The 24732-nt window shown below is 33.8% G+C and overlaps 1 protein-coding gene across 9 annotated transcripts in view; it reads left to right on the top strand.

The window, feature by feature from the left end:
* Positions 1 to 24732, top strand: part of PHF14 (PHD finger protein 14) — a 183221-nt gene that overhangs the window by 62822 nt on the left and 95667 nt on the right. For 7 of the 9 annotated variants that reach the window (XR_004899612.1, XM_036010574.1, XM_036010572.1 and 4 more), the window contains exons 15-16: positions 11920 to 11970; positions 12102 to 12223. Coding sequence is in view for 8 of the 9 variants with exons in the window: in XM_036010574.1 (XP_035866467.1) it covers positions 11920 to 11970; positions 12102 to 12223 (173 nt within the window). In the remaining variant the exon portion in view is untranslated. Of the gene's footprint in view, positions 1 to 11919; positions 11971 to 12101; positions 12224 to 12785; positions 13528 to 24732 lie in introns of those variants that run through there. The other 2 variants (XM_036010577.1, XM_036010576.1) reach the window with 2 other exon arrangements.

Below are 24732 nucleotides of genomic sequence, written 5' to 3'. Positions count from 1 at the left end.
TTTAATCTTTCTCTATAAATTTTTATTGTAGCACTTCCATTCCACTACTTTGAAATACTGTCTTTGTCTTTCCACATTTCTGCATTGCTTCTCTGGCATTGAGCCAAAACGGCTCTGTAGTCCCATTGACATTGTAGGTTGCTGTTTTACTGATCTGTGAAGCATTCACTCACTGTCTTGTATCACATAGTCCATTTTATGATTTTACAATATTCTAGTTTTAATACTTAACTGTTTTGTTTTTCACATCTTTGGAAATCCCAGTAGTTCTACAGTTATTTCATCTACTCTGATTTTGCTAATTTTAAGTTTGACCTCATAGCACTTTGAGGGTGGATCATGACTTCTGATGCATGCAACATAATTCTCAGCCTCACTGATTTGATCTTAAGTGTATTTTGTGCTCTTCGGTAAACCTTCAAAGTCCAGTAAAGGGAAGACAGGACTTTAAGGTGAACTTTTGTTTATAATAGATAGAAACATGAATTTATATTATGATTTTCTTCACAATTGTCAAAATTTAGGCAGTTATCATTTGTCTGAATGTTTTGGTCACATCTATTCTGAGTTGATTAGTTTTTTATGTGAAGCGGTAAAAATGGCTGCATGGGAGTCCAGGTCTTTGCATAGTCGCTAGTCCTTGCTTGTAACTCTCTGTTCTGTTCTTGAAGCATGATCAAGTTCATCTTTTCCCACATATATTTATCGAGCAACTAATAATGTCAGACACTGGGCAACAGATGATGGATAGAATACCAAAATGACGACATGCTGTGTGTCCTTTAGAAACTAGAAAGTTGAAAGAAAGTCAACTGTCAAGAAAATGGAATACAAATTAGAAAGTGCAGTGTCCATATGAGAAGTGATTGCTGTAGCAGGTAACACGATAGCTGGGAAGAGAAAAGAGAGAAGATTGAGGTGAGCAACAAAGACTGCAAGCTGACTGTTGTTATATCCCAAAGCCTGGTTGTTAATAAACTGAAAATTTTTAAGTAACAGCAAGCCAGACGCATTGGGCCCTTTAGCATAAAATTTAGTGTAATAATTTTGAACCATCATTGGGTATCATAATGCCTATAGCTGTCTTTCTTGCAATGTGTTTTTATGATAGGCATTTTGATGGCCACAGCCTCTCCCATTTTAACTTGGCAAAATTTTAAAGATGTTAATTGGATTAATTCTTAATAATTTAATTTTAATGCAGATTTACTTATCAGACAAGGTTATTAGTGATTATTAGCACACCTTTAGCAAAAAAATCATTTGCTATTTCAGCCATTTTATTTTTTAGATAAATAGGTATGAATAGTTTTTAGGATAGCTTATTTCTTCTTTTTTTTTGTCCCATTTTTCACCCTTTATTTCCCTCTGCCCTACACCCACCCTCTCACCTGCATACCTCCCCTCCTTAGTTCATGTCCATGGGTTGTACATGTAAGTTCTTTGGCTTCTCCATTTCCTATGCTATTCTTAACCTCCCCCTGTCTTTTTGTATGTACAGTTTATGCTTCTTAGTCCCTGTACCTTTTCCCCCATTCCCCCCTCCCTATTCCCACTGATACACTTCCATGTGATCTCTATTTCTGTGATTCTGTTCCAGTTCTAGTTGTTTGCTTAGTTCATTTTTGTTTTTGTTTTATAGGTTTGGTTGTTGATAGTTGTGATTTTGTCATCAACTCGTTTCTTTTTAAATTACTTTTGTGCTAAGAAAATTCTGATCATTAGTATATTGATTGATATAAGAGTTTTTTAAATTTAAATAACTTTCTTGTATTTATTCAATTAGAAATATCTTGTATAAGGATATGACTAATGCTTGAGAAAGTAACCATTTAAAATGTAATGGTATTTTCCTCTCTGGGACAATTTTTTTGTATCATTATTTCCTTTAAAAGTTAGATGGTACAAACTCAAATTCTTGAGTGTTTTAGATAGCATTAAAACCTGTAATGTAACATAGTATGTGGCAAAAGGGGCTTTGCAGGTGTGATTAAATTTATGGACCTTGACATGGGAAGACTGACCAGGATTTCCATGTGGGTCCAATCTGATCTCATAAGTACCTGAAAGGAGAAGACCTTTCCTGTTTTTGATTAAGAGGAAGATGTAACTATAGGCAGTGGGTCAGAGAGATGCAGCATTGCTGCCTTCCAAGAAGAAAGACAGGGGCCCTGAGCCAAGGAATGGGGGCGGCCTCTAGGAGATGGAAAAGGCAAGCAGGCTGACTTCTCTTTAGAGCATCCAGAAAGGGATGCAGCCCTTCCAGCACTTATGGCCTACAGAGCTGTAAACTAATACATCTGTTTTGTTTTAAGCCGCTAAATTTGTGATAATTTATTATGGCAGGGAAACATAGAGTGACTTCCATTCTTGTCATTTAAAACTAAAACGGGAAAATGATGTATAACACTACATAATCTTTACTTGAAGGCATAGATGTTAGAGATGAATGGCACACTGATTCACACGTTCAGAAGGTTCCAGTAGTGTGGTAGTTCATATTCACGTCAATGCTTTGTACCACTAAATGGTAGAATCCGTTGGTGGATTTTAAAGTGCTTAGTTTTTTCATCATTGATGGAGGTGGAAATAATTCTGTGACATTTTTAGCCTTTTTTATCTGTAATTTAAATATGAAATTTAATAATATAAGCAGTAATGGAAAATCTGTTTATTATTTTTCAAAGTTTGCTACTAGTAAAATGGATTCTTGATCCAGTTATGGCTGATGAATTTTTTAATCACAGCTTTGCTGAGATATAATTCATATACCATACAATTCATTTATTAAAGTTGTACAATTCAGTGGTTTTTATTAATTCATAGAGTTGGACAGCTATCACCACAATCAATTTTAGAATATTTTCATTGTTTCCCTGAAAAAAAAATCCTACATCCATTGGCAGTGGCTGCATTTTCCACTGTCCCAGCTGAAACCCTGGGCTACTACTTACCTGCTCTTTGTCACGATAGATTTGCTTTCTGGACACTCCATATAGATGGAATAATATGACTGGTTTTTTTTCACTTAGCATAATATTTTCAAGATTTATTTATGTTACACCATGTATCAATACTTCATTTCTTCTTATTTTCATACAGTATTCCATTATGGTTGTACCGTATTTTACTTATCTTTACTCATCACTTGATGGACTATTGTGGGCCCCTCCCCCCACTCTACTTTCTGGCTGTTCTAGGTCATGCTGTTGTGAATATTCATGTACAAGTTTTTTCTGTGAATGTGAGTTTTCACTTGTCTTGGGTGTATGATAAGCCTAGGAATGGAATTGCTGGCTCATATGCTAACTCTAATTTTAACTTTTAAGAAACTGCCAGACTCTTTTCCCGTGTAGCTGTGGTATTTCCCGTTGTCACCAGTGGTGTATGCAGGCTCCAGCTTCTCCACATCCTCACCATCATTTATTATTGCCGGTCCTTTTGATTATAGCCATCCTAGTGGGTGTGAAGGAATATCTCCTTGTGGTTTTGATTTGCATTTCTTTGTTGGCTACTGACACTGATAATCTTTTTCCTTTCTGTTTCTTCCCATTCCTTTCATTCCCTTTCCCTTTCCCCTTCGATTTCCCTTTCCCTTTCCTTTTTTCTTTGTGGCAGAAATTTATTGCTCAGTTCTGGAGGCTAAAGCTCAGGTGCCAGCACAGTCAGTGAGGGTCGTCTTCTTGTGTTCTCACACGGAGATGGGAACACTGATTGATATTTTAAAAGAAAAAAAATGATGCAGCCCCCTTCCCTTCTTTGTCATCTGTACTGTCACTAATGCTAAAATGTTTCTAGTAGAACTTTCAAACAAATAATAAGTGACTGAGATTATTTATCTGTAGTAAAGTGTAACTAACCCTGTATTATTGTTGTCATTATCCCCCAACTTTAGTTCCTATGAGCTAAGACAGAGAAACCTAATGTGATGTTACGATGATGTTCCAGAAAGAGACTCTGCGGAATAATTGAAAGAGTATTCCCATAGCACTGTTTTCTTTTGCTGCCCTTTTCACAGTTATAATTAAGCTTGTTGTACGTCTATAAGTTTAATAAATGGATGAACAGAGACTCTCTACAGAATAATGACCTGGTCATTTATCTTTGAATATTTAAGCCTCTGTTCCATGAACGCTAGGATAAGTTCAGACAGTAAAACTGGGCCTGACAGTTAGAGCCATCTCACAGTGGGACACACTGCTCGTTCTTTGGAACAGTTAAAGCTGTGTGACTATCAGGGATATTTTTGGATGTGTTTTCTGCATTGAGTAGGGAGAGAATGTTAGAGGGAATAATTTTTTATTTTAATATTAAGGTGTATGTGAAATAATCATGAGCTCAGTTTGTTGTGGGTCCTTCTTTACGTTTCTAGTCCAGTGGCCATCTTCATTCTCACAGTTACCTAGCAACTTGCTTACGCAGGCACCTCCTGCTACCCCGGACAATGCTAGTACCTTAAGTGGATCCTATGTTTCGTCGTTTCAGTAATGCTTTTGCTACCATCCTTGATTCCCTCCTGCCAATCCGAACTTGTTCTTTTTCCATTCCTACCTGAGGGTTGCTAGCATCACACTGCAATGAGGTTAAAAAACACTCTGAGATTAAAAAAAAATGTTAGGGATTTTCTCTATATGTATCTTTAAGGTGATTGTAGAGTTTTGTATCATTATGAAGGGTATTAAAAATATGACTCACTCTTAAACTTAAGAGCAATTTTTATTGTAACAGAGATTTTGGGATATCTGAGCAGTATAACTTTGTTCTTTTAGTTTACTTTAGTTGCACTTACCATTTTTATAAATAATTGTTCATGTAACTATTTGTTTAGTATCTGTAGACTTGTAGGCCTGAAACCCCATGGACAGGAGCTGTCCTGTTTACCATTTTATATCCACGCAGTGGTACAAGGTTTGGTTCGCAGCAGGTTCTTAGTATTTCACAAGTAGGCTCTTCCGTCTTCCACTGTGGCCAGGCATGTGCAGCCAGTGTACTTCAGAACTCTCTTTTTTCGCTAGCCCTTTAGTGTTAGGAGGAAATTGGTCTCCTTCTCCTTATATGTTAATCCTGTTTCATTGGTAAAACTAGAGAATTATTATAAAGGCAGCCTGGGGTACTTCTGTTTAAATACCCATTATTTAGACATTTTCTCTGCATTTTTTTTAAGTGTAAACTTTTCACTTGCTTTTAGGCAAGTAAATTACTTTTGAAGAAAATATAAATTAGTGTACCCATGTCCCTTTTGAAGTTACTTTAAAATTGATGTTTGTACTTTTTTGGCATATTTTCTAACAACTTTAATGTAACTTGAAAGCTTTCTGATTTTCTTTTCATTTTCTTTACGTTTTATATCATGTAGTGTCTTTTCATCTTTTATACAAGTGCCAAAGGACTTGTTGGGACCTGCCTTCCCATACGCCTTCACACACATGCAGCATCTCCCGCTGTCTTTGAAGTTGTCAGATCTTTCTTCCTGTCTCATGCATTTTTTATTTTGTTTTGTATGTCTCCATTTTTTAAAAAAATAAATGCAATAAAAAGTCAAAAGTACACTGAAATTAAGAACAAACTGACAGTAACCAGAGGGGAGGTGGGAGGAGATAATGGGGGGGAAAGAGGGAAGGGTTTTCAGGAACAGGTATAAAGGACACATGGACAAAACCGAAGGGGGGACGTGGGGATGGTTGGGGTAGGGGGGTAGTCGGGGGGATGGAGATGACTGTACTAGAACAATAAAAAATAGCTTAAAAAATAGTTTTAAAATAAGAGTTTTAAATAGTTTTTCATGGGACTGCAGCCATGTTGTTTTTCAGGATGCACCTTTTCTTACAGGTCATTGTTTTGGAACTAGACTTAGACACTTTGTTAATCTGTTTTCTCTCTTACTTAAAACTGTAAGTCAATAGTCTGTCCCCCTTTTGTTTTTTTTGTTTTTTTTGTTTTTTTTGCATTTGAGAATCAAATATCCTAGCATCTACTCTTACTACATTTGTTGTTAAATTAGTTTTACAACTACAAAGTGGTATCCTATTTAACAAAGTTAGAATGTAAGTCCTAAGAATTTGAAAATCTGGAATATGTATTTTTTTCTCTAATTTTTTAAATTTTAATCATTGTTCAAGTACAGTTTTCTCCCTTTTACTCCCATTCCAGCCCACCCACCCAATGGAATATGTATTTTAGTGTATTTTAAAAATTTAATTTGTAACTTAATTATATATTTATATTCTGAGTTTTTAAAAAAATTATTGTATTTTTTCCATTACCATGTAGCTCCTTTATACCCTGCCCCCTACAATCACCACCACACTGTTGTCCATGTCTATGAGTCCTTTTTCCTTTGTGCTCCATCCCTCCACCCCCACTCTCCCCCTCCCATAGCTGTCATCCTGCTCTCTATCTATGAGTCTATCTCTGTTTTGCTTGTTAGTTCAGCGTGTTCATTAAGTCTACACAGGAGTTTCTCTGACTGGCTTGTTACTTCACTTAGCATGAAATTCTCCAGGTCCATCCATTGTGTCATAAAGCATAAAATTTTCCTTTTTTGTATGGCCAGGTAGTATTTCATTATAGAAATGTCCCATTCAGCCCTAACAAAATGACTAAAGGTTACTGTGCACCGTGTCCTTGTTATTTTATACTGTTTTAATTAAACTATTACAGTTCTGTGAAAAAAAAGTTTATTTGGAGGCTTTAGATATTAGAGCTATTATTGAGTCTACTATCTTTAGAGGAATGCTGGCAAGCTTTTTTTGTGGTGGAACTGGACCATACTTAACTCACTTTGGCTCTTGGAAGAAAGAGACTCACTGTGGGTATCAAGTAATCTTATTTGGAGCCTGAAGTTTGTGCATTTGCCTCTGGAAATCATCATTTTTATTTCCAAGAGTTTGAGATAAAGGGAATTAGAATAGGTAGAGCTTCAGGATTTTACTTTTTTGAATATAGCATTATCTGTGAGAAGGGTTTTATAGGAATACTTACGTAAAATGTATATTTTATGTTTTTAGGCTTGTGGTTATTTTAATTTATAGTGTTAACCCAGTTGATTATGATCTTTCTCTTTATTCTTCTATGTATTTCCTTCTTTAAAAAAAGATTTTATTTATTTATTTTTAGAGAGATAGGAAAGGTGAGAGAAAGAGAGGGAGAGAAACAGTTGTGTGGTTGCCTCTCATGTGTCCCCTACTGGGGACCTGGCCTGCAGCCCCCGCATGTGCTCTGACTGGGAATCGAACTGGTGACCATTTGGTTCATAGACCAGCACTCAATCCACTGAGCCACGCCAGACAGGGCTATGTATTTTCCTACCCCTGTTAATATAAATTCGATTAGATAAAAATAAACCCTACAACCAACTGATAAGAAGGAGACACTCAGTTTCCGTGATGACTGTTCCATCTGCTGTGTGCCAGTAGCTAACAGAAACAGATGGCACTTTGTTCAACCTTGTTTACATATGTAAACGTTTTTGCATATTTTATGAGCTTTAATATGATTGTTTTCAATATATTGTTCTATAATTGGAAAACAAATACTTATTTTTTTAGAATATATATGTAAACTTTATATGTAGAAAATGTATATTGAAGCATTTTGAACAGCCGCCAGACAGCTGCTGGCATTTATTTCTCTGTATAAATCTCAAGATACTCAGCTTTACGGAGGTTTTCAATGTTTGATTTAATTGTCCTAGTTAACATTGAATTTGAAATTTCGCTCAAGAATAAGCATTTTCTCTTTTTATATATAAATTGCGTAGGGAGGCATTCCTTGTGTTTTATCTGGTTAAATAATGGCTTATTTATGCCTTATTATTTGTATAAGTGTTGATTAGTCCTGAAGAAGGTAAGTCATTACGTTTAGAGAACACTGCGCATGTGAGTGTGTGAAAGCCATCTTGTGGTGTGAAGGGTGTGGAGGCACTTTCAGGTTTAAATTCAGCTCAGTTGTCAGACGAATCATTCTGACCTTGGGAGAATCAACATGCCTCAAACTTCACTGTAAATTAAAATAACCCTAGCTCTAAAGAATTAATTTAAATTGGTTACATGTTTTCTATCTGAATGAAATGATTGAAACATTTAATTATTTGTTTCAGATGAATAAACTATTAAAATGATGCCTGATGACTAATAATACTTTATTCTTTTCTAACTTGGATACATTGTCTCTAATATCACTTCATTCTCTTGGGGGTGTTTTTTTTTTACCTCTGGTTTTCAAGTAAATGTACCATAGACAGACAAATAACCAGGTGATCTAAGATGCATTGTTCCCCAAGCATATAAAGTTCTTAAAATATAACAAAATAAGAAAAAATAGGAATGTGTCAAGATGTAGAGTTTCAAACTTTCATTTGCTTTTTATAGGTTAATAATTGCAAAAGGCACCATAATTGGAATTGAGTCCTCCATTGATCATTTGGAACTAGATAATGTATCTATGTTAAGTTCTAAGACACATAATCATTAAATAAAATTCTTCTTTCCACATGTCATTTTTACCCTGCTCCCTTACTTTGTTTTTAGAATAGTGTCAACCTCACCCTGGCCTGTGTGGCTCAGCGGGTTGAGAATCAGCCTGTGAACTGAGGGGTTGTGGTTCGATTCCTGGTCAGGGCACGTGCCTGGGTAGGGGGCCAGGTTCCCAGTAGGGGGAGCTGATCAATGTTTCTCTCACACATCAATATTTCTCTTTCTCCCTCCCTTCTCCTCTATCTAAAAATAAATAATTTTTTTAAAAAAAGTATCAGCCATACCATATATCATGAAATAGCCACCTGGTTATGAATGTTTCTTTACATTTAAGATGGGGCAAGTTCTTTGATAATTGAAATTTGTTGGATGGACCAAACATGTTTTTGTTTTTTTTTGCTTTTTTGCATCATATCTCCACTTATTAATGCCCTTTAGATTTTCTGATTAATTCAGATGTGCTGTGTTTAAGATATATTCTGTTGTGATCATAGGCATTTGTGAGATGTTACGACTGCTTCCTTAAAACTAGACAGAAACCAACAGCTCTTGGCATTTTCTTAGAGGACTTTGTATTGTGAAGAGTAGTGTTTGGATTAAATCACCTTTTTTTTTTTCATTGTAAATGAAACATTGGTGATGTGATAAATGCTAAAGAAGCTTGCTGTAATTTACTTTGGCCATGAACCAACCATGGTAATATTATACTGTGTAGGGTAGCAGAGTGGATGGAATATAGTGTTAATTTGAGGTATTGAGGTCTCCTCTCCATTGGGTATAATTGTCTAATGTACTGGTTTTCAAATGTAAGAATTCATCATTTAGGCATTATGATGTTACAGTTTAAGTACTCAAGTGAAAGTAAGAGATTTGTTTTCACATGATAATTTTGGTCTTCTCTATTTGGGATTAAATTTATTAATCTTGGATTTGTCATGCAAGAACAAACACTGAGTTGTGAGTTGAGATACCCAGGTTTGAAGTTTACCGCAGTCAGCTGTGTGATCAAGTCCTTCCCTGGACTGCTTTTCCAAAGCTCTGAGACACTGTCATTTCATATTGCTTGTAACAATGTGGTTCTGGCTGGAGTTTGTTTATGTTGCTTTGGTTAGTTATTTACAATTACATCATAGGAATGATGTATTATAGGAATACATCAGTGATTACTATTTGGTAATAAATGCACTCAATTTAAAATGACTGTTTTAGGTAATTATAAATATACTTATTCACTTTAAAAATAGCATTTTAGTTAAATAGATACATAGTTATATAAAAAGGAATTTATAGAGAAATGTAACCTATGCTATTGTATGTTATAATCACTTACTGGCATTATTGTGCTTTGTGCTACTAATTGCAGTATGGGTTTGAAAAACTTACAATTGATAGATTCATTTCAGATAATTGAAGATTTAAAGTATTAATTAAAAATGATAAATAACTGTATCTTGAAAAGAATTGATGACATAAATTTGGAGCTTTCACATATATACCTCAAAAATTAATTCACTGACTAGATGACTCAAAAATTCAATTATTCATTTGCTACTTCATTACATAAAAAAAGGTTGAATAAAAAAATAAGAATGTGTGGAGTTTTGAGCATTCTGAAATGTTTATAGAACTAAAATGAGTAATTTGAATATTTTCCCTTTGATATTGGTCACCTTATTGAAATGTCCTATATGCAAAAATTACTCAAACTGAAAAATAGCTCGAGAAGGAAACAACAATTTACCCTTTTTGTCAATTGTTTTATCATTTGTATTATCTAGCAAGTCATTTATGAATTTTAATCTAACCACTTATTTATTTTATTACAACAAATTCATTCAGCCTTTATGTAATACATATTACATTAAGGTTAATTGCATTTGGGAAGACAAGTATGATATGATCCTCACTAGTGTGGGGATAAACTGTGTTGGGGGAAGGAAATTGAGGCATAAAGGACAGGGATGTCACAGGAGGGAAAGATGGATATGTAAAGAAAGAGCTAGCCATAAAGTTTTAGAGTGTAGATAAGTGTCATCAGTATTAATGATTCTTCTGCACTCATGTCTCTAACTCAGATGTGTGTATGACTTACTTGCAGATCTTGTTAAAAGGCAGTATGAAGTAAGAATTAAGATTCTAAATTTCTGAGAAACTCTTAGGGAAGGCCAATGCTTATGAGCCATGATTGATATTTTGAGGAAAAAGCTCAGTATTGTTCTTTGGGATTAAGAATAGATGTAGGGTCTGGCCCTGGCTGGCTTAGCTCAGTGGATTGAGCGCGGGCTGGGAACCAAAGTGTCCCAGGTTCGATTCCCAGCCAGGGTACATTCCTGGGTTGCAGGCCAGAACCCCCAGCAACCGCACATTGATGTTTCTCTCTCTCTCTATCTCCCTCCCTTCCCTCTCTAAAAATAAATAAATAAAATCTTAAAAAAAAAAAAAAGAATAGATGTAGGGTCTGTATTTAAAGACTTTTCTTGGATACAGTGTTACTTTTTCTTCCCAATTCCTTACATAGTGAGATTAAAACATACTAATTGGCAATGCAAATGTAAATGAATACATAGTTTATAAATATACTTCTTTTGAATGACTAGTTCAATCAGGTCTTGGTTGTCTAGGGGCAGATTAAATAATGTGTAATTAGCCATGGTATTAACTAACAAGGGACTTGGCATTATGAATTGAAACAACAGTACTTTAGGAAAATGTCAACATATTTCCATTGGATAGAAATTATGTTTAGAATTACTTGGTAACTACTCTAACCTGGAAGTGTTCCTCGATCTACAGTGTGGGAATTTGTGGGAGAGTACCTCCTTTCTCTTCCATTATCTGAAGACGCAAGTCTGCACGTGGGACTATAGGTCTGCAGAGGCTTTGCTATGTGGGCGGAGATTTTTTAACATATTGGTTGTAAATAATTTTGTATTTCATACTTTATTACGCTTAAACGTTTGGATATTGTCTTTCAAATGGTAAATTCGTTCTGAAGTATTTTAATTACATTTGAAATAAGTCATTTATATAATGTTTTAGGTCTATTTTAACGAAGATTTGGGGACATCTGGGATTCTTGTCTACCACTTTTTGTTCATCTTACACAAACATGCATGCACACACACACATGGACATATAATAGATGTAGTGTGAGTCTAGGTTTAGCATTTCAGCTGTAGAAGTCTTATAAGTTATGACAATTTAAATTCTTTGCATAAATTGAAATTGTGTGACATATGTGAAGTATTGAAAAAATTCTTCAAATTAATTTTGGACAATTTTTTTCCTGTCGGGTACTTGTGTTGTTAAGTAAAGCACTGTAAATTTGTCTGGTTTTTATTTCCTGTGACATAAATTGTAGCAGCACAATAGAGCATTACAGTATTAATTAGAAATACTAATTTTCCAAGTGTGTAAGCAGTTGTGGATTTTTTTTTCTTTTTAGAGAACCAGAGGACGAAAACGAAGCTTCATTCCTGATGAAGAAAAACATGAGGTTGGAATAAGTTAAGCATATTTTACCTAGTCTAAACTTTGGTAAACTTCCATGCTCAAAATTACTTCTGTTTTCCTTATATCCTGATTTTGCTTATGTTTTGTTCTGTTCTGTTCTCCCTGGGATGGCAGGAAAGAGTTCCTAGAGAGAGAAGACAGAGGCAGTCTGTGCTACAGAAGAAGCCCAAGGCTGAAGATTTACGAACTGAATGTGCTACCTGCAAAGGAACTGGAGACAATGAGAATCTTGTCAGGTAAATTGTAGGCTGAGACCTTGTCTTCAGGGGGTTGCAGGGGTGTTTTCATCATTTTTTTCATCACAGATATAATGGGGAAAAGTCACAGTACAGGATCTTTTCTAAACTTTATTTAGTGGAAACACGACTTCAGAAGCAGATTTCATCCACTTACTAACCTGCCACATTTGGTTATTCTCTGGGGTTAGATGTAATTAGGAGCGATAATCTGAATTTTGAACACAAGAGAATGTTCTCTTGATAAGAGTTGTATTTAGAAGCCACAAAAGCAATTTAATCCAAACACTTGGCACTAAGATTATTGTTTTATCTCATTAAGCAATAAAAATTACTAAATTCTCTTAGCATGCTCTAAAACTTTAAGTTTATTACCAATAATGATAAGATATACCTTTTATTGATAGGAGCTTTATCACTAGTTCCTGTTTATCAAAACAAATGTGTTAAATGCTTCTCTCTTATGAAATAAAGAAAGGTGAAAAGATGGCCTAGATAGATTTTATTTTGTTTTATGTTTGTTTTCTCCTTTGTTTTGTTTTGGCACTTTTTTTTTTCTTAGCAGACATAATGCAAATCAGGAATCTCAGCTGATGTTGCACAGTGGCTATTCCTGATGGTCCAGACACTGCTAATTTTAGCCATTTGCCTCTTTTGCTGAGATGAAGAAATTGCCCAAAACCCTGGGTGAGACGGAGGAGTGGGTGGGTGAACTCAGGAGACCTCATTTAAAAGCATTACCACTCTTACATAAATAATCTTTTGATGTGGCAGGGGAACCCTGTCTAATTTCTTGAAAAAAACTGTCTTTTTATAAACCCCTTTTAAATTATCTGAAGGCACAGAAATTAAATGTTTTAAAACACTAAATTGATAAAATATATATTAATACTGTTATATAATTTTAAATATTTGCTTCCAAAATGATGTCATTTATTTGTCATTAAAATATTTCTATTTCTTTTCATTGCTCAAATAAAGGCAAGAAGTTTTGAATTTATGAGTTTTTTATACTATCAGTGAAGAAGATAAGGAGAAAATTAAAATTATAGTGAAGAAATACAAAATGCTTCAACAAAGTCAAGAAAGTCTGTAACATTTGGCCAGTGCTTTTTGAATGTCATGCAAGCTCTCCTGAAGGTTAAACTCATTAGAATTTAGGGTAAAGTAGTTCTAATAAGAGAAGATACACATTAATAATTCTGGCTATAATTTTCTGATTTATGTATAAAAAATTTTCAGGCATAAGCATATTGTAATGGAGTACATGAAATAACAAAACAACACATATAAGTGAACAAAAGAAAGAAACATAAAAAACAATCTTGTATATTGAAGAAAAATTTATTTTAGAGGAAATTTCCTTGGGGTTGAGGGTGCATTGTCATGCATGATCAGTTTGAAACAATAGTTAAAATCTTAGAGAGCTGGTTATCTTCTTTTTAATTAATTGAAACTATGGGACTATCTACTCTCTCATTTATTTATTTATTTTTAAATAGTAGGTTAATAAGACCTATACATTTTTACCACATTTTTATTTATTTATTTAGTCATGTATATGAAAGAAACAATCCAGGAAATATATACAATTTTTATTTTTCAAACCACTTTATAATAGGGGCATCTTCAGCAAATATTTTAATTGTATTAAAAAATAGTTACCATCTTTCTTTGATTCTTGATAATATTTTTGAATAATATTAGTCTTTACTCTCACTTATTTAGTTTCTCTTATAAAATTTTCATTCCTAATTGCATTATTATAACATGCCAGTGTCTGGGATTCTGTGAAAGTCTTCGGGGAGGTAAAGATATTTTTGTTGCTATAGAAATGATGGATGTAAAGCCTTCTTTCTTTGTTTTACCTTGTTAAGAAGATAACATCACAGATTTTCTGCAAACGATTTAAAGAGGTAATGAACAGGGACTTAAAAAGTTTTATAATGATTTTGAGGACAAAATAAGCTGGACATAACACAATGCCATAAAATTTTATGATTATAATGTAGTTGTTCTATACCAAAAAATACACATTCAGTTTAAGCACTATTGCTCTTGAGTTACAGAAGAATTTCATTTTATGTAGAATTTAATGTATTTAAAAAGGTATTATGACAAGCTAATATCTGCCACTTCCCGTATTATCTCTTTTATTTTGTAATTGGCACCATCATTGTTTGCAAATTCCCTAAAAAGTCCACAATTTATGATCAAGTTGTATCTAAAATTTTATGTACACATGAAATTCTTTTTTGTAACTTTAATTTTCAGACATTTTAAATTAGAGTTTATTTTCTCTTAAGATATATTTCAGTGCTTGGTCAGAGAAACATTATACTTATTGTATATGTCTATTAGGTTCTCTTATAAAATTATTCTTGCATCATAATTTAATTAATAATCTTTTATTGAATACACCATATTTATTTTCTCAAGTTCCTTTGAACAAATGAACTTGAGTCATGAGAATCTGCTGTTTAGCAGCTCTGATTTCGAAACCACACTTCTCTATGTAATTCAGGCTATATAAAAATTTCCTCCTTAATTATTTTCCTTGCTTTTTCAGTTTTTTGTGAATGTATACATGTCAATATACATTTATAATATTTTAACATCACTGGGAAATTGCATTCAATTTATCTGTCAACTATAGTAGTAAGTTCCAATTGTCATTTTCTGTTTTGCCTCTTAAGTTTTTTTCAGTTCTTCCTTTGGCAAGTGATTTAATATTTGTGTCTCCTTTTTCCCTTTAATGTGTATGATAAAAATCACATTCTACTCCATTGGGAACATTGTGAATAATTGCTGAGTGGTAGTAAATTCTTTCCATATAAAATAGTGGGACATCACTGTCATTTAGTTATATTATTATAACTAAATATTATTATATTATTATAATATATTTTATTATTATTATTACTGTTATATTATTATTTAGTAATATAAAGGATACATATAGGTGGGCTCTGAAATAAAGATTCCAATGAGTAAATATATTCCAGTAATAGGAAATGCTTATATTTTTACCTTTCAGAGAATGCACGTGTTCTGTCTTTATATATAATTATTTCTAGAATATGTGGGACAGAAAAATTAATTCGTTGAAACATGTTCTTTTAAAAGGATTAGATTGAGCTATTTCTGCCAAGTATGGGAAATATAAAAATTGCCATGGTCTTAAAGAAAAAGATGGTTGATAATATCTTATGAACTTTTTAAAAATAGTGTTTCCATTTTTACCATTTACTTTTTAAATTTAATTAAAAGTTACCTGGGAAGTTTCCAATTCAAATACATTTCTTTGTTATTTAGTGAAATTAAATGCTAAAGGCCAAATTGAAACTCTGATTTAGAATCGTGAGGTCTTTTAATGTGTGTATCTCTGTGATGGATGTTTTTTGGTGGAGGTCACTAGGGGCCACTTAGTGACATCTTACTTGTTTTTATTCCCACAGTTCCTAGCATATTTAATACTCAATGAACGCATGATAACGCTTGACTACTCCACATAAGTAATGACTGATTATTGTTTCCTGAATTAATATAAAACTTTTACTATTATAATTTATTCCTAGAACATAGTGGTCACTAAATATAAGTATTTGATGAAGCTGTTTAAGAAGTTTAATAAAGGAGAATTTGATTTACATCACTAAAAAAAAAGAATAGTAGATATTTCCTTTTCTGTGTATTAGGTAAGGAAATAGAAACCACAGATTTGAGATCACTTAGTTGATGCATCAGTGTAAAATACAAATGAAGTGATTCCTCTCCTTGAACATATTTGATTTTTAAAAGATAGATTTTAGAGATAGGTGGGCCTTTCTTCTCTGTAAATCTTTATCAGGCAATCAAAGTAGGAATAACACAAAATTTTTAGACCTCAAATTTTATTTTTACCATGTGAACTCAATGCAACACATTTTTTTTTTAACTTACTGGAGACAGGCAAGAGAGAGGAGATTTCCTGAAACAAAGAGCCATGGCATCTGTAACATTTTGTACTGTGGCCATTACTCGGAGAGTAGGGCGTGATCTATGAAGCCATTTCACGTTTATAGCAAAATTCAAACTATTAAGTGTCTGCTGTATTCTCCTTATTTGAGTATATGGCAAATTATATAGGTATTGAACCATTTTAGTTACAAAGTTAGATGTCTGGTCTCTTAACAATGCTGTTGGCACTTTTATTTATTTCACATTTTAAACACCTGGCCTCTGAGTGCTTCACCCAAAAGTAAATTTGACTGTATCATCAGGTATTAGGAGCACCAGGAAGAATGTGTACGCATCATATTTTCATTTCAAATATTTGTCTTCGACTATTCAGATTCTTTTATTTTTAATTACCTTTTCTGTTCTAATTTGTATGCAGGTTCCTAGATTGCCTGGGTCATAGTTGAAGGGGTGTTTTCTCTCAGAAAACTCTAGATTAAAAGTGAAGCTAAGATTAGTTGTAACTTTAGTTACTATATTCATAGAACATCAGATCACTTAAAATGGTTTAAATTACTTAAAAAGTATGTAACCTAGTTTTATCTCTTAAGATCAGTTAAGACTTCATTTGATGTATTTTTTAAAACAAAGAGAATGAGTTGTTTTATTTTATGTATTTGCTACTTTATTGTTTCTTGTGCAGTTAGTTTATCACAATCATACTGATAAAATTTGCATATTAATGTAGAAATATCATTATTGTAAAGTGATAGTGCAAAAATGTATCATTTGGATACTTAAAAATTAAAACTTAGAAACAAATATAAGTTTTACAATGATAATGTGTTCTAATACATTTCAAGTATATTAAAAACAGACATTTTCTTCACAAAGACATTTCTGGATGAACTTCTGTTTCTATTCTTTACCAGCAATTTTAAAGATAGGTTTCAGGGTTTTGTTTTGCTTTGTTTACTTTTATATTCCTGAGTCAGTGATTAGTGTAGTGCAGTTACTGTATTCTAAAGGATTGTTTTTGAGCTTGGCTTTTTAATATTTCTTTCAGTTATATGTGGTAAAATGTATCTCCTCATGTCCCCCTGAGGGCCTATTGTCACCTCATGTCACCCTGAGAGCCTTTCTTCAAGTTTGGCTGATAATACATCTGGTGTTATGTCTAACTTGGCTTTTCTCTTTGAAAGTATCACCATCTTAGCATATCAAGATGTCTCAGAACACACAGGGACTTCCGGTACCTCTTAGCCTGAAGAAATATGCTGCCTAACTTTTTTAACAGAGTTCACACCAAAAAGAAAGAAGAGTCTGGCATTCTAAATCCAAATTAATGAAGCATTAGGAATTATTTGAAAATTTAAACAAAGGAATATAATTATGACCTTTTTGAAGCTTTATCTTCTTAGTTTTTTAAATGTCTCATTATACTTATACATTTACTTTATTTCTTAAATAACTGTTATAGTAGCTAGCTGCATTTCAAGGAAATTCTGATATAATTACCAACAAAAATAAACTATCTAAAGTTAAGTAAAATTAAAATTCAGTGAAATTAGGAACCCCCATTTCTGCCACATTTGGGAGTATTTAACATAATTATATACTTATTATAATAAAATATTCCTAACTTTCTATTTTATTTAGCAATTGACTTTATTTTGATATTTTTAAAAGAGAAGTTAACCCTGTGAGGTCTTCCTTTTGTTTTAAAAGCTTTATTGTTATTTTTGAAAACCTGATCATTTAATTGTATTAATTTTTAAAAAGCTACCTAATTGAATCAGCTTAATACCAAAAATAAAACTCTGTGAGAACAACAATATGTTATGTGAACAATGCTAGAATGTGTAAAGAAATCAGCCTGAGCATTGAATAATAAAGATATTTTCTTTCCTTTTTTATTAAAGATAAATAGGAAAAGAAGAGCAAATATTACAACCATTTAAAGTTTTATAATAGGTATTTTGATTAAATATAATCTTAGTAATTTATATGAAAACAACAAAAAATTAAAAGTAAAAAAATACTGGCTGTACCTAAATAAAAACTTAACCACATGTGCTTTGTTTGTGTTTTTAATTCAAGACTTTGTAAACTACAGCAAATAACAATTCAACTTCAATAAAGTTGCGAATCTTGATGTAATGATGAAGTGATGACACAAGCTAAAACAATTTCATGGAAATACTGTTTCCATTTATTAAAGTTTATTTACAGATTGTTTTGTTCAGTAGTTCTCTAACATTTAGATTTTCAGGGCAATATGTTTGCGTGTTTGCTCAAGGATAGACTATATGGGAAGTAGTTTCAGAACTGCCAACCTGAGCTGCTGCAAAAAGTAAATCTACTAAATTCAATAGTTTATTTGTGTGTGGGTCGGGGAGGGCAGGGTCAAAGGTTATATATGGTGATATGCATACATGTTAAGTGAAAATATGGGTGAATTTTATCAAAAGCATGTGCTCACTTATCCCCCATTTCTGCTAAGATACAGGACATTTTCATATTCCCAACAACCTGTGCCCTTTCCCAGTCGGTCCGTCTTTTCAAAGGCAACCACTTTTCTATATTTTTCACCATAAGTTAGTTTTACCTCTTATAGTATTTCATATAAGTGGCATCTTTAGTTTTTATTTGATGTCAGCTATTTTAATGAATATTGAGGGAATCCTACTATTGTTTTAATTTGCCTTACCCTGATGTATAATGATTTCCAACATATTTTCATGAGTCCACTGGTTATTGGTATGACTGGCTATTGGTATGTCTTCCTTTGTGAGCTAATTCTATTACCCCTTTAAAAAAATTGTGTTCCATGTTTAGTATTGAATTGTAGGAGTTTTTAATATATATTCTGATTGTGAGTCCTTTTACAAATAATGTTTTTCAAACATATTCTTATCTGTGGCTTGCCTATTCATTTTTCTTAATGTTGTCATTTAAAGAGAAGGTACTAATTTTATTTAGCAACATGGCCTTTTTATGATTATTGCTTTTGTTTCCTGTATTAGAATTGTTTTCCTCAATCCAGCTCACAAAGATTATGTCCCTTGTTTTCTTATAGAAGCTTTTTAATTTTAACTTTCATCTTGAGATATGTGATCCGTCTGAAACTGAATTCTGTTTATGGTCACAGATGGAGTTAAGGAAGGTTTGTTTTTTATCCCATGTGAGTTTCTAGCTTTCCAGCACCATTTGTTGAAAATGCTTGTAGCGCCACATTAAATTGCTTTGGCACCACTGTTAAAAATCAATTGACTATTTAAATGTGGGCCTATTTCTAGACTTTGTATTCCATTCCATAATACCAGTTGTTGTCTGTTGGGGCCTTTATAGAACGTCCTTTTTATTCCAGAGCCTTTGCATTTGCATGTAAGTGTCAGAAACGGCTTGTCTGTTTTCTTGAAAAAGAAAAGGGACTGGCAGCAACAAGAAAAACATAAGCTGGATGTCATGTTTGGGTGTTTAAGGACACTGTCAACAGAGGGAAAAGGTGACCCACAAAATGGGAGAAAACACTCACAAATCATGTCTGATAAGGGATGTCAATAGTAGACAAAGAAATTAAAGAGAGAATTAAAACTCATTGACAAGACAAAAAACCTGATTCAAGATGAACACAGGGCTTGAACAGACGTTCAAGAATCTCTAAAGAAGATACACAAATGGCCAATAAGCACTAATCATTAGGGAGAGTCAGATCAAAACCACAATGAGGTACCACTTCAAATCCATTAGGATGGCTATGTGAAAACAAGCAAACAAAAAACCCAGAAAATAACAGTTGGTGAGGATGTGGACAAATCGGAACCATTGTGCACTGTTGATGGGAATATATTATAAAATAGTGCATCCACTGTGGAAAACAGTATTGTGGTTCCTCAAAAAATTAAAAACAGTATTGCTGTATGATCTAGCACTTCCACTTCTGGGTATATATTCAAAAGAATGGAAAGCAGAGAAAGAGATACTGGACATGCATGTATATGGCATTGGCAATAGCCAAAAGGCGGAAGCAGCCCAAGTGTCCATCAGTAGATGAATGGCCAAACAGAATGTGGTAAATACGTACAATGGAGTATTATTCAGCCTTAAAATGGAAGAAAATTCTGATACATGCTCTAACATGGAAGAAACTTGAAGACCTTACTGCATGAAGTGAAATAAGCCAGTCATAAAAGGACAAACACTGTATGATTTCCTTTAATATGAGGGAATCAGAATAGTCAGGTTCATACAGAAGTAGAATGGTGGTTGCCAGGCACAGGGCGACTGGGTCATTCATGTTCCATGGGTGCACGGTTTCAGCGGGGAAAATGAACAAGTTCTGGAGCTGGCTGGTGGTGATGGTCACACAACAGTGTGGATGTGCTTAATGCCTCCAGACTGCCCATTTAATAGTTAAACTGATCAATTTTATATGTAGTTAACCACAACTTTTTAAAAAAAAAAGACAAAAAGAGCCTACTGGGATTATGATTATCTTTGTGCTGAATACATGAATGAATTTGGGGAGCATTTTAACTAACATCTGAACACTGTTGTCTCCCAATCCATGAACTTGGTATATCTCTACATTTATTCAGATACTCAGATATCCTTTACTTACTCTTGTCACTGTTTTTATAGTTTTCACTGTACAATTATTGCACACCTATTATTGAATATATCCAAAGTATTTAATGTTTTTTGATGCAATTGTGTAACAAAATTAATGTCTCTGCTGACACGCTCTGAACAAAAGGCTCTTGCTCTTTTATGGACGACCCAAGGTCTGGGGGAATGTGAGCCAGCAAGGGCTACAAAGTAGAAAAGTACTGGGGTCAGTGGATAAGACCCGTCTTTCAACAAGGAGATCTTGGGAAAGGTGCATGAGCAGTGTTTTAGTCTAGCTCCTCCTTCCCCACATAAGGAGGTCTTAAAATCCCACCAACCTTGCTATCCTGGAATAAACCCCTCCTGATCATGAGATATGGTCTCTTTTATATATTTTTGGAATTCATTTGCTAATATTTTGATAAGGGCTGTGTGTCTCTATTCAGAAAAGTCTTCGGTTAATTATTTTTCTTGTAAAGTGTTAGATTTTATTGTCAGGTTGTACTACTGGCCCTCTAAAAGGCCTCAAAAAGTGTTCTGCTTTCCTCCTCTTTTTAAAAAGCATTTGTTTAAGATTGATATTATTTCTTTATTGAATTTTTGTTGAATTCCCCAATGAAACCATGTGGACTAGTTTTCATTGTTGGAAGGTTATTAATTCAATTTTTAAAATAGATGTAGAACTATTGAAATTTTTTTTCATCTTGTGTTAGTTTGGGTAAGGTGTTTTTGAAGGAATTTATTTCATCTCAGTTGTCAGTTGTTTCTTTAGTTATTCTTATCATTTGAATGAGCATTGCAACTATTTGCTTAAGACTTTTCTGCTTCCAGCAGTATTTTGGATCATATTCTCTTCTCCTGTCTAAGACTAGTCAGTATTTAGTTCTTTCTTGTGTCCTTCCTGACTTACATGATTTCATAATGATCTTCTTTCTTTGATTGCTGTTGGGACCCACATAAAATCCTACATCATGCAGTCATTCACTTCTCTGGAAATCATTTGTGAATTGTTTTTACTTTTTCTACTAAAGAAGGGCAGAGTCTTGGCCTTCCATTTATTTGTGACAGTTCTCATAGTCTAGTACAATATGGCACAAGCAGTTACTTCAGAATAAATGCTTGTTAAATTACTTAGAAATGCATTACTAGATTTGTACACAGTTTCATCTTTATATAATTGATAGGGTATATAATCTTTTTTGAGGGCAGGGGCATTTCTTTAAACAGTTCTTGGTTGATTTACTTTTTAAAATTTACAAACCTTTTAAAATTTAAAACAAAGTTAAAAGTAGTATATACATGTTACAATCAAACAAAAAAGATTAAGCTTTTTATTGATCAATGATGACTTCCCTGAGAGTTTGCAGATTGCAGCTGGTCCAAGCCTGTCAATTGCCAGTTCTGTTTTAGGCCAGTCACTTAATTTGTATGGATCTCAGTTTTCTTACCTTAGGAGAGTACCTACCTTAGTTTGTATCATCTCTGACGTCTAACATGCTAGCTCTGATATTCAAAGGTTATGAAATTTGAACTTCTCAAATCCACCTGCCTATTTGTTTACTTTCTGCCACAGACTTTTGTGTAAACACATACGCTCAGCAGTCTTTCTCTACTGTTCTGCAACTATGTAGAATGTGGTTATTTATTTTTTTTATTAAGTCTCCTACAGTGAAAGCTGTTTTCTTGTTGCCCTGTTTCTCATTTAGCTACAGAGGAGTGGAAAATAAGTCATATCAAAATGCCCACTTCTTTGATAAGTAGCAACATTTTTTTAAAGACAACTATACTGGTGTCTAATTTTCATACCACTGTAGTGTAGAGCACAGAGATTTTTAATAAATTTGTTCAGCCAGCACTACAATCTAATTTTAGAGTATTTCCCTCACCTCAAAAAGTGATGGTGTGTTTATTGTCAATCCTAGCATCCAGGCAACTACTGCAAATGTTTTCCTGTTAGTACTTCCTCATAGCTTATTCCTTTTCTTTTTATTTTTAAAGATTTTATTTATTTATTTTTAGACAGAGAGGGAGGGAGAAAGAGAGGAAGAGAAAGGACAATGTGCAGCTGCCTCTTGCACACCCCCTACTGGGGACCTGGCCTGCAACCCAGGCATGTGCCCTGACTGGCAGTGAAGCCTGTGACCCTGCGACCCTTTGATTCGCAGGCCTGTGCTCAAGCACTGAGCCACACCAGCCAGGGCAACTTACTCCTTTCTTGACCCACTGTTTTTAAATCTTAACATTATTATTATGCATGTTTTTGGTTAGGTATAAATTAGATATTTTTCTCCAGAAGTTTCTAATGCACTAAAGGCAACAAAGATTCTTTGCTGGACCAAGCTTTAGTCAGGTTTCTGAATCTTCTAGGGCTCATTCATCTGTTAACTTCCTTGTAAAATCCAGGTTCAGCATGAAAGTCTAAACCAGAAGTTGGTTTAACCAGAACCCCTGACCCTTGATATCTCATCACCCTAGATGTCTGATTGGGTTCCTGACCTCTCCTCTGACACCGCCCCCCCCCCCTGCCCCGCCTCCTCCAGGAGATGTCTGATCACCCTGGCCTGCCTTCACCAAGAATCAATCCTGTTAGGTTCAAATATTTAGCCAGAACCCTCTCAACTCTGATGTTTCCTCTGAGTAATTTTCCACCCATTGATGCCCACCCTGCTCTCTGGCTGTAAATTCCCACTTGCCCAACTTCAGAGCAGGGCCCAAACTCTCCTCCACTGCAAAAACCCCATTGCAGTGATCCCTTTAGTGTGGTGTTCCTGAATGAAGTCTGCTTTACCGTCTTCAACAAATGTCATTGAGTAATTTTTCTTTAACAAAGGAACTTCTAATTAAAGAAATACTAAAGTCAGTCTTAAAATGTGAAAAAAATCTCATGTTATTTTTTCTTCAAATTGATATTTTTAACATTGGATATTTAAACAAGAAACCCGCTAAATTTATGTAAAGAGCCTAAATTTCATGAAATTTTAAAGCCTTTATACATTTTTTTGAGACAGTATTGTATAATGAATGATCAAGCATGAGGATTTATACCTGCTCAGTTGTGTTTGAAACCTGTTTTTGGTTTTGTCAACTCTGCTTTTACCTCCCCTGTGGCTTAGTTTTTTTATCTGTGAAATAGCAGTAAACAATAGCACCTACCCCATAAATTGTTGGGGGATTAAATGAGGTAAATATAAATAAAGGTCTTGGCACAGTAGTTAGGGAATTATAAATGTTCTATACATGCAAACAGCACCAACAACTAATAATAAAGCACGTATACAATGCTTACTGTATAGCAGGCACCTCATATATGCATATTAAATCATCTAATCCTTACAACTGTCTTAATGAGTATTATCTCCATTGAATTGAGGAAACTAAGGCATAGAAAGCTCAAGTAATTTCTGTCAAGTTGCATAGCTCAGAAGTGGTGGAACCGATATCTAAATTCAGGCAGCTGGCTCCAGATCCCGTGTTTTTTAACCCTGTACTGTCTTGGCATAATTTAACATGTCAGGTCCCTGGCTGGATAAACTTGTCTTTGGTCAGTGTATTTGTTGCAGGGTAAATGATGGCATCCCTTTCAAAATCAAAGTTGATGTTTGGTTTTCATTATTTTATGGTTCTCATGACCATATTTGATGTTTTTTGAGACCAGTGCTATAATCTTTATTCTAACCATGCTATTTGGCTTTCTTTTATTAAAATTGTGCTTTTCCTTTTTAATTCTAGATATTATTTAATTATTCTTTATTTGTATTTTACATTGAATGAGGATCCTAGCACTAATAGTGCCTCTGACCTTTTTAGGTAACTTGGGAATATTTGTTTTTAAGGAAATAACTCACTTTTTGGCAGACAAGATTACATTTTTTCCTGATTATTTTACGATGTGTTAACATCTGAAGAGTATATAAATATATTTACATTGTGTTTGTTTTATATATATTAAAATCATACAT

The sequence above is a fragment of the Phyllostomus discolor genome, chromosome 10 (genome assembly GCF_004126475.2).
Source record: "Phyllostomus discolor isolate MPI-MPIP mPhyDis1 chromosome 10, mPhyDis1.pri.v3, whole genome shotgun sequence".
Lineage (NCBI taxonomy): Eukaryota > Metazoa > Chordata > Mammalia > Chiroptera > Phyllostomidae > Phyllostomus > Phyllostomus discolor.
Note: the sequence above shows the minus strand (reverse complement) of the source record. Positions and strands in the feature narration are given on the sequence as shown.